Raw genomic sequence first — 10,897 nt, 5'->3', positions numbered from 1 at the left:
CCCAAAAAAACAAAAATTAGCTAGGCATGGTGGTGTGTGCCTGTAATCCCAGCTACTCGGGAGGCTGGGGTAGGAGAATCACTTGCACCCTGGAGATGGAGTTTGCAGTGAGCCAAGATCGCACCACTGCACTCCATCCTGGGTGACCCTGTCTCAAAAAAAGAAAGGATATCTAAGGAGGGCAAACAATCCACTCCCTGGCCCCAACCTAACCCCAGGAGCAGACAGAGAAATAAAGAGATTAAAGGCAGGATGCAGCAGGGCCTGAGAAGAAAGCCATTAGTACCTGCAGATGGACACACACAGGATTTTGGTCCCAAAAGGGACAGTGAGAAGCTACAGCCAGGGAGTGGGGTGCTGAGAGGAGGAGTGCTATTTTAAAGCTATTCGGGGCTCTTAAGGATGACTCAGGCCAACCTACTCATTTTGGTGGATGAGGAGAACCAGGGCCCAGAAGTCACGCAGCAGTGAATGGTGTCGCCAGGACTGGAGCTGGGCTCTGGGACTCTCGGTCCAGGCTTAACACGCAGCCCTCTGCCTTCCCAGAAGTACAGCCTAAAAGGTCTTATCTTCTATCTCTGAGCACAGTCTCAGAGTGTAACAGGGAGGCTGGCCCTCAGTCAGATTTTTTTATGTGCTTCTGGAAGGTGGCAGGAGGGCAGGGAGAGGGAGTGACCTGATGTATGCACCACCGTTCCTACAGACTCCCCAGCTTCCCCTCCCTGATCCCTTTAGCTATGAGGCAGCAAAGCTGAAGATTTAAGAAGTCATGTGAAGGTGTGGATGGAGCAGCTGGTAGGGGTAAGGGGAGGTTTGAGGGGTTTGCATAGAGGGATTTAGGGCTCCCCTGAGGATGCTTCTGTTCAGTTCTTATTCTGGGTGGTGGTTCCACGCGTGTGTTCAGTTTGTGAAAACTCACCCAGTGTGAGAACTATGCTGACCACACTCTTTTGTAGTTGTGTCACTCTGCCATAACACTTTTTCATACAGGCCCCAAAATCCCCACTCTTGCATTCCAATCACTGCTGAGCCATCCCCACCCCCTCCCCACCCCATGTGCCATGAGCTTGGGTACACACATGCATGCACAAACTGGTCCGGCTCACTCCACATCACCGTCAAGGAAGCAGTTCCGAATGGAAGTGTCACGGGCACATCTCCCCTCAGTGAGACCTGAATGTTGGGCTCTCCTGCCCCAGCTCCTCCTCCCTCATAAATAAGCCCCATCAGGCCTACCAAGAGATAGGAAGACTCGGCATTATAAATACGTCAATGTTCCCTAATTAATCTCTAAAGTTTACTTGGCCAGGTGCAGTGGCTCATGCCTGTAATCCCAACACTTTGGGAGGCTGAAGCGAGAGGATCTCTTGAGACGAGGAGTTCAAGACCAGCCCAGGCAACATAGCAAGACTCCATCTCTACAAAAAAAAAAAAAAAACTTTTTTTTTTTTAAATTAACCAGTCATGGTGTCACTCACCTGTGGTCCTGGCTGCTCAGAAAACTAAGGGAAGAGGACTGCTTGAGTATAGGAGTTCAAGACTGCAGTGAGCTATGATCGAGACACTGCACTCCAGCCTCTGCAACACAGTGAGACCCTGTCTCTAAAAAAAATAAGACAGAGTGAGACCTGTCTCTAAAAAAGTAAGAAGGAAAAAATAAAGCTACATAATTAAAACAGTGCAATACTGGCACATGGGGATAGGGAGACCAAATTAAGAGACTAGAAAGTTCGGAACTAATAAAAATAAAAAAGAGTTCACTCTGCACTACTGATCTGTATACTTTAAAGTGGTTATTTTATATATATATATATGTATTTTGAGACGGAGTGTCACTCTTGTCGCCCAGGCTGGAGTGCAGTGGCACGATCCCAGCTCACTGCAATCTCTGCCTCCTGGATTCAAGTGATGCTCATGCCTCAGCCTCCCGAGTAGCTGAGATTACAGGTGCCCGCCACCATGCCTGGCTAATTTTTGTATTTTTAGTGGAGATGGGGTTTCACCATGTTGGCCATGCTGGTTTCAAACTCCTGACCTCAAATGACCCACCTGCCTCGGCCTCCCAAAGTGCTGGGATTACAGGCGTGAGCCACTGCACCCGGCTGATACATTTTATATTATGTGTATTTTACCACATTAAAAAAAATAATAACTTAATCTAAGTGCCTGCTACACATACAGGCAGTTTCTAAGTGTGCTGCATGGATTAACTAACTTGATCTTCTCAACAGTCAATTTGACAGAAGAAGAGACTGAGGTTATATAGCTAATTAGGGGTGACCCGGATTCAAGTCCAGACAACTGGGCCTCAGACTTTGTGCTTTTAACTACTCACTATGCCAAGAGGCAGTATAAACCCAAGTATACAGGAATTTGGTAGATTTAAAATGTAACTTTGAAAATCGGTGGGGGAAACATGGATTCAATAAACTGTAAAGGGATGTCAGGTGACAACTGGAAAGAAAAAGCTGGAGTCAGAGTTTATACCTCATCCATAATATTAATAAGTTCAAAAATGGATCAAATATTTAAACTTTTGAAACTCTTAACAATATCAGAAAAGGAGAATCTTTCAAAATATTGGAATGAGGGGAAGTGAACGGTGCAGCCAGCGCCATGAGCTCTGGGCCCATGGCGACCTAGGGCCCTGTCCTGCAGACTGCAGACGGCAAAAGGGTGAGTGGAACCATAAAAGCCCCAACCTTAGCAAGTGCAGGGAAGGGCTGGGCCGCCTCAAGCTAGTTCTTCTGGAGCTCAACTTCTTGCCAACCACAGGGACCAAGCTGACCAAACAGCAGCTCATTCTAGCCCGTGACATACTGGAGATCGGGGCCAGTGGAGCATCCTATGCAAGGACATCCCCTCCTTCAAGCGCCACATGGCCCAGCCCAAATGCTGCTACTTTGATTACAAGGAACAGCTTCCCGAGTCAGCCTACATGCACCAGCTCTTGGGCCTCAACCTCCTCTTCCTGCTGTCCCAGAAGCGGGTGGCTGAGTTCCACACGGAGTTGGAGTGGCTGCCTGCCAAGGACATCCAGACCAATGTCTACATCAAACACCCTGTGCCGCTGGAGCAATACCTGATGGAGGGCAGCTACAACAAAGTTTTCCTGGCCAAGGGTAACATCCCCACCGAGAGCTACACCTTCTTCATCGACATCCTGCTTAACACCATCAGGGATGAGCTCGCCGGGTGCATTGAGAAAGCCTGTGAGAAAATCCCTTTCACCGAGGCCACCAGATCCTTTTCTTCAACACACCCAAAAAGATGACCGACTACACCAAGAAGTGAGGGTGGGTCCTGGGTCCCAACAACTAACATAGTTTTGCCAGCCAGCAGCAGGAGTCGGAAGACATTACCATTCCCTCCACAGAACTGGACAAACAGGTCACCGAGTATGCCTGGCAGCTGGAGATGACCATCTGAGCCCACCAGGCACTGGGTGGGGCAGGGCACACATTATTTAAAACAGTTACAGTGCAAGGTTTCCTCCAATAAAGGTGGATTGACCTTCTCTAAAAAAATAAATAAAATAAAATATTGGAATGGGAAGGATGTTATTAAGTATGACACAAAACCCAGAAGCAATAAAAAAGACTGGTAAATTCAATTACAGTTGGAAAAAAAAAATCTGCAGCCAGGCACAGTGGCTCACACCTGTAATCCCAGCACTTTGGGAGGCCAAGGAGGAAGGATTGCTTGAACCCAGAGTTTGAGACCAGTCTGAGCAACATGACAAAATCCCGTCTCTACAAAAAATACAAAGACTAGTCAAGTGTGGTGGTGTGCGCCTGTAGTCCCAGCTACTCGGAAGGCTGAGGCAGGAGGATCGCTTGAGTCCCAGGAAATTGAGGCTGCAGTGAGCCATGAGCATGCCACTGCACTCCAGCCTGGGTGACACAGTGAGACCCTGAGAAAGAGAGACAGAGAAATTTCATGGCAAAAACCACCCCATCACCAAAAAAAAGTCAAATTGGAAAAATATGCAACTCATGTATGACATGTTAATATGTTAAGAGCTCCTGTAAACAGTAAGATCAATGACCCAATCAAAATAAAATTAGCATTGAATATGAACAGGCAAGTCATAGCAGATTATGCAAATGTCGGTTATACATTAAAAAACCCATACAATCTTATTCAGATAAGATAAATGCAAATTAATTCCACACAGAAGCCATTGTCTGTGTAGATATCAGGTTAATAGCACACTTTTGGCCAGGGCGTAGGGACACAGGTATTCTCACAATGCTGCTGGAAGTATAAATTGGTGCAACTTCTATTCTCTCAAAATGACAAATCTCATGGCCTTTGCCCGTCAATTCCCCTTCGGGGAATATATCCTGCAGGAGTAGTTGCACTCACACAACAAGAGGCATACGCCAAGTTATTCCCCACAGCAGGGTGTGTAAGAGCAAAAAGGGAACAACTGTAATCCCAGCACTTTGGGAGGCCAAGGTGGGCAGATCACGAGGTCAGGAGTTTGAGACCAGCCTGGCCAACATGGTGAAACCCCATCTTTACTGAAAATACAAAAATTAGCTGGGCTTGGTGGTGCATGCCTGTAATCCCAGCTACTCGGGAGGCTGAGGCAGAAGAATTGCTTGAACCTGGGAGGCGGAAGTTGCAGTGAGCCAAGATCACGCCACTGTACTCAAGCCTGGGCGACAGAGCAAGACTCCGTCTCAAAGAAAAAAAAAATGACTCTTAGGATCAATAACATTTATCAAGCATGCATTTTTGTCTGTTACAGTATTTTATACTTTTCTTTTTCTTTTTTTTTCTTTTTGAGACAGGCTGGAGTGCAGTGTTGCTGTCATGGGTCACTGCAGCCTCGAACTCCTGGGCTCAAGTGATCCTCCTGCCTTGGCCTCCTAAAGCACTGGCATGACAGTCATGATACACCACACCCGGCCTCAAAAAGTATTTTATACTTTAAAGCTTGTAGTGACTTGCCCAAAGGTCCCCTAGCTGGTGAAGCAGTTAATGAGGAGACAGGCCTGGATTTCCTGCCCCCAAAGCTGTTTTCTCTCTGCTACCTCAGCTGCCTCTCTGAGAGACAGAAGAAATTCATTTATAGTGATGTGGATTGTAAAACATTCCCCTGACCAAAAGTCCTATGAATAGATGTGGGGGACCTCAGCCACTCTCAGGGCTTGAAATAATATCTGCCAGCACGTGACTCCCACATTTTCATCTCAAGCTCAGTCTTCATCCCCAAATTTCTGACTCCCATATCCAACTCCTTCTCAGTATCCTCTCTTGATTGTCTAGCAGACATTTCCATTTCGGCCAGGCGCGGTGGCTCACGCCTGCAATCCTATAGCACTTTGGGAGGCCGAGGCAGGCAGATCACTTGAGGTCAGGAGTTCAAGACCAGCCTGGCAACCTGGCGAAACCCCATCTCTACTAAAAATACAAAAATTAGCCAGTTGTGGTGGTGTGCACCTGTAACGCCAGCTACTCTGGAGGCTGAGGCAGGAGAATCGCTTGAACCCAGGAGGTGGAGGTTGCAGTGAGCCAAGATCACGTCACTGCACTCCAGCCTGGAAGACAGAGACTCTGTCTCAATACAAAAACGAAAATGAAAACAAAAGACATTTCAGTTTCCATATGTGCAAAACTGGCCTCTCATCCTGTCCTGCAGCCCACCATCTGTGCAATGGGGCCAGCACTCCTCTCACCTGAGGCTGTTTTGAAGATTACATGAGATCACAGATGCCAAGGGCCTAGCGCAGCTACTTGCACACAGCTGACACACCATAAATGTGAACAGTTATTGTAACCATCATATAGAGAGGGAAGACCAAAAGATGCTTTTCGGGAAAGCAGTTGGGAAGTGGAGTGGGAACTGATTCAGAGAACAGGTGCTGGGGAGAATAGGCTGGATGCAGGGCCTCAGGGGCACATTCCTAAGGGTACAAACCACCCGACAGAGCTGGCAAGGGATGAGCAGGAGTGGGGGAGGCTGCTGAGGTCCAGCTAACGTCAAGCCTGAACTCAGTGGCAGAAAAGCCTCTGCCTTTGCCAGGGACTTTTGACCTCTTCAGATCCCAGGCAAGAGGAGAGGGTAAAGAACACAGATTAACTACACAAAAAAACCTCCCAGCTGGACACAAAGGCTCACGCCTGTAATCCCAGCACTTTGGGAGGCCAAGGCGAGTGAACTGCTTGAGCCTAGGTGTTCCAGACCAGTCTGCACATGGCGAAACCCTGTCTCTACAAGAAATACAAAAAATTAGCCAGACGTGGTGGTGCACGCCTGGAGTCTCAGCTACTCAGGAAGCTGAGGTGAGAGGTCTACAGGAGTAACATCCTGTATTCAAAAAATAAAAAAGGCTTTTCTTTGCCACCTTCCCCTTGCTACTCCAGCCCTCAAGGATCCCACCTGCAGACTTGCAGTTAATGACCTAGCATTTAGCACTTCCCTCTGCTAGACTTCAAGGAGCTAAAGGGCTGAGGACTTGTTACCCCAAAGATATCTCTCCAGGGCAGAGGCATCCACAGAGCCCTCTGCTTCAGAACATAACACATCCTCAGGTGGTACACATTGTTAAAGAGGAGGCAAGATTTTTCCTGCCCAAGACAGACATACAGGGAATCTAAAGATTTGTATATTTCCTTCAGATCTTCACTCAAATATTATGTTCTCAGCAAGGCCTTCCCTGGCCTCCCATCTAAGGCACCTTGCCACCCCACCCTGCCACAAACACACATGGGACCTGTCTTCCTCTTGACTTTAGTTTTTCTCCTTAGCACTAGTCACTAGCATACCACATACTTAATTCACGTCCCGTTAATAGTCTCCCACACTAGAAGGAAACTCAACTAAGCCTGGGATTTTTGTCTCTTTTATTCACGGTGTATCTCCAGCTCTTAGAATCGTGCCTGGAACAGAGCAGGAGCTCAAAATACATTTTTGGAGTGAATGAATGATTACCCACACTTATTTAAGCACTGGCTCTGTGCTAGCGACTTCTGTAAACACTCTATTTAATACCTTACTTAGCTCATCTCATCTTCACAACCACCCTTCGAGGTAATACAATTATTTCTATTTTCTAGAACACTGGCTCTCAGAGAAGTTAAATCACTTGCCCAAGGTCTTATAATTTTTACTTGGCAGGGCAGGGCAGAGATGTGTCTGGCTTGCAGGCCTTAGCCACTACCTACACAAAATGAGCTGTGTTGAGGTGGAGGAGAGCAGCAGGCAGAGGGGGATAAAGGAAAAAGAGAGCAGAAAACCTGTGGAAGAAACTGGCTAACACTCTAGCCCAGCACTGTCTGGTAGGAGTTTCTGCAATGATGGAAGAGATCTGTATCTGCACTGTTCGGTACAGTAGCCACTAGCAACAGGTGACTGTTGAGCACTTTAAATGTGACTAGTGCAACTAAGAAACTAAGTTTTTTATTTGATTTCATTTAAATTAATTTACTCTTTTTTGGAGACAGGGTCTCCTGTCGCCCAGACTGGCATTTGGTAGTGCAAACATGGCTCCATGCAGACTGGACTCCAGTGATTCTCCCACCTCAGCCTTCTGAGTAGCAGGGACTACAGGCTCACGTCACTGTGCCCAGCTAATTTTTTTAAATCTTTTTGTAGAGACAGCATCTCACCCTGTTGCCCAGGTCAGTCTCCAACTCCTGAGCTCAAGAGATCCTCCTGCCTCAGCCTCCCAAAGTGCTGGGAGTACACGCGTGAGTCACTGCGTTGGCACAATTTAAATTTAAATAGGTACACGTGGCTAGTGGCTACCGTATTACAGAGCACAGCTTCAATCCAGACTAGATTCAGTGACTGGAAACTAGGTTGCTTGCTGGGTCTGTGGCTTCCAGGCCTGGTGGGACGGCGATTCAGGATGGCGATTCAGGAGAGGGGGGAAGGGAGTGTATATTTTCAGCAGTGAGCACCTAGGTTACTTTGTGTAATCTACGAATACCCAGCGAGGGGAGTATTTGTTGCTGCTAAGGGCTGGAGATGAGGCTCAGGGTCAGGATCAGTGTGCCTGCTGCCTTGGGATCTTGGTCCTCAGTCAAAGGAACTTCCTCTCTCTAACCACCCCCCACCCCAAGCCAGACAATCTGTTCACGGGCAGTTGGTACCGAGTGGCCCGATCAGAGTCTGGGGCTGCTCAGTCCTTCTCAGGATTTACCCATGACCATTTTCAGGCTCCTTTTAGGGTGGAGTCTGCATAGCTGATCCTACACAGGCCTCACAGGCTTTGCACGGACTCAAGAAATGTTTGCTGCAATGAATAAACAAGCAGCAAGCCAAAGCAAGGAGAGATTTCTGGCAACAGAGAGCCTGAGGGGGGAGGGCCTTCATTTAGCTCCTCAACGACACCATTTAGGAAGCTGTCCTCAAAACTGACAGTCCCTAAGAATCAGGAGGGGCAGTTTGTTTAAAATGACATGCCCCAGGCCTCACTCCCAGGTGTTCTTATTTAATAAATCTGGGTTAGGGTTCAAAAATCATCATGTTTACCAAGCCCTCCCACCCAACACACACACCAAATCTGGTGCTAGGCTCAGAACTAAGCTTTTGAGAAATACTGATTTAGGGTGAGGCTAGGCATGTATGTGGGTACTGGGGGCAGGAAGAGGTTGCCCTAGAAGGAAATTCAGAAGCTGAGATAGGTCTTTGAGATACTTAAAGGTATACATACTTCTTTTGTGTATTTTCCTTGCATTGCAGTAGCAAGAGGGAACTTGAGTCACCCAAGTCCAGCCTTCCAGCACCACAGTGTTGGAACTGGCAGAAGCCTAAGTCCCAGCTAGTCCAGGCCCTTAGACAACGAGTACACCTGAGAAGTCCTGGCAGCTACAGGGTGTGTGGGCGGTAGCTGATCCCCAGGAAAACAAATCTCTGGGCTCTAAGAGCCCCGCAGGCTGTACCTGCGGATTTCCCCTCTCAGCCAACTCCAGCCTCTGCTCCCCTTCTGCTCCTCACTTCTCTAAAGCGAAACATCTCACAGTCATTTGCTCCATGCTTCCTGTACGATTTCTTTATTTTTACTCTCCAGTTTGTGGGCTGAGTCTGTGTGGGTGTGGGAGAGGAGCTGGGTATTTCTGCTTCTCTGTGTTTTCCTCCTGAGCTGGGAGGACTTTCACTTCCTCTCCAATCTCTCAGTTCTGCCTTTCATGGGCTGTCCAGGTCATGAGACCTCCTCTCCTAACCTTCCTGAGCACCAGGGAAACAGAAAACTGATTGCAACTGGCTGCCCTGGACGGGCCTAGAATCCACTCAGGAGCAACAGGTGGTGGCAACTACAGCAGTAACAATAACCTCCCTGGCGCAGGAGCCCTGGGCTGGTGTGACAGCAACAGAGGCAGCCAAGGGAGCCCTGCTTGCTCCTGAGGCCATCCAAGGCCTGAAACCTGTCTTGCATCCCTCTAACACCACCATGGGCAAGCCTGGGCCTCCACTTCCCTCCCTCAGCCTTTTCTGCCGCAGCACTCAGCCAGACAAAAGTGACTCTCAGCTTGCCCCAATGCCCCCAGCTCTGCCTGCTGATCTAGTTCTATATTTGAGAGTCTTAGACATCTATCACACTGGAGTACAGAGCCATGGGAGGGGTCGGCCTCCACCACCCAGGCCTGACAACCTGCCTTCCCAACCTCCCTGAACCTCAGTCTCCTCTTTCAAACAGTTATATGTAGATACAGAGGAGGATTAGAAAACATTGAATGGGTGCCTCAATCAACAGTGGCTGTTACTGGCAGGAGTTATAAATGTGTATTTAAAAAGGAATCCCTTCCTTTTTTCTTCCAATCATAAGGACCACAACCATCCAAATAGCAAAGAGAGCCTCAGACACTCCAGCTCAGCCTCTAGCTGCAGAAAGTCACCTTCCCAAAGGGAGAGACCAGTGTGCACCTAGGGCTGGAACGCAGTGTGATCTAGTGGTTGAAAGTCTTAGCCTTCAGCCTCCCCAGCCTCGTCAGCTGTTCCAGAAGCCTGTCATCTGCCCCTTAGTTTTCTACTGTGTCCTCAAAGAAGCACATGGACCCTAAAATAAACCTCTGGAGAGCCAGTTGCCCAGCTCTTCCAGAAGAGAGACTAGACACACAGCTGGGCATGCGGCCAGAGTCCAAGAAAAGCCTGGTTTGCCAGGGGCAGATTACTGTCAACAGGAGCAACAAGTGCCCCTGCCCTCTCCCTCACAGCTCCTTCTCTTGTCTGGAGGGGAGTCCAGCACGTGCCAGCCCCAGGAGGTCTCATTCCCTTGCCAGCCTCCCGACTCAATTCCCAGGACTGGGGCACTTGGCTTCGCAGAGTTGGTGGCTGCCGAACTGACTCCGTGCAGCGGGAAGATCCGTGACTCAGCGCCCATGATGTCAGTCCTTTCATAGTCAGGGCACTGTCATCCACACATGCACCCGCGGGGGTCGGGGGAGGACAAGGCGAGGTGGACCCCCAATGCAGAGGGAGAAGAGGGGCGCTGCTGATACAAAGGACTTCCCAGGCGGGTTCATCACCCCGCTGGGGCGCGCCCTCTCGGGCTGTCTCCCCTTAGAGTAAACTGGTTCGCGGTTGTGTAAAGGCTCATGGGGGCACTGGGAAGGAGAGTCAGGTTTGCAAGAACACAGTCCTATACACTGACCTTAGGGAGCTTCCCGCACAGCTTCACAGGGCATTCCGGGGAGAGCTCTGGGCCAAGGGAGCAAGCGCAGCAGGGGGCGCAATAGCCACTGCCCGCGACCACACAGCTAGGTGCCCGCCGGGCCTCAAGGCAGCCACAGAAAAGGCGAGCCGTCGCACCTCCTTTCCTCCCTCCAACCTCCCCCAGACTGCGGTGGACACGGCGGTTTCCCCCAGCCGCCAGCTGCCCCAGCCCTCCAGGTGCGCCCGAAGCCCTTACCCTGCGCAGGGCAGCCCCCTGGGGCCAGCGCC

The 10,897-nt window shown here is 49.4% G+C and overlaps 1 protein-coding gene across 1 annotated transcript in view; it reads right to left on the bottom strand.

Moving 5' to 3' along the window:
- IL6R (interleukin 6 receptor) overlaps positions 1-10,897 on the bottom strand; it is a 64,452-nt gene that overhangs the window by 49,524 nt on the left and 4,031 nt on the right. The window contains exon 4 of the mRNA XM_011928495.1: positions 10,866-10,897. Coding sequence (XP_011783885.1) covers positions 10,866-10,897 — 32 coding nt within the window. The remainder of the gene's footprint in view (positions 1-10,865) is intronic.

Source organism: Colobus angolensis, unplaced genomic scaffold (assembly GCF_000951035.1).
Source record: "Colobus angolensis palliatus isolate OR3802 unplaced genomic scaffold, Cang.pa_1.0 Scaffold77, whole genome shotgun sequence".
Classification (NCBI taxonomy): Eukaryota; Metazoa; Chordata; class Mammalia; order Primates; family Cercopithecidae; genus Colobus; species Colobus angolensis.
This window is presented reverse-complemented; position numbering and strand designations above follow the sequence as displayed.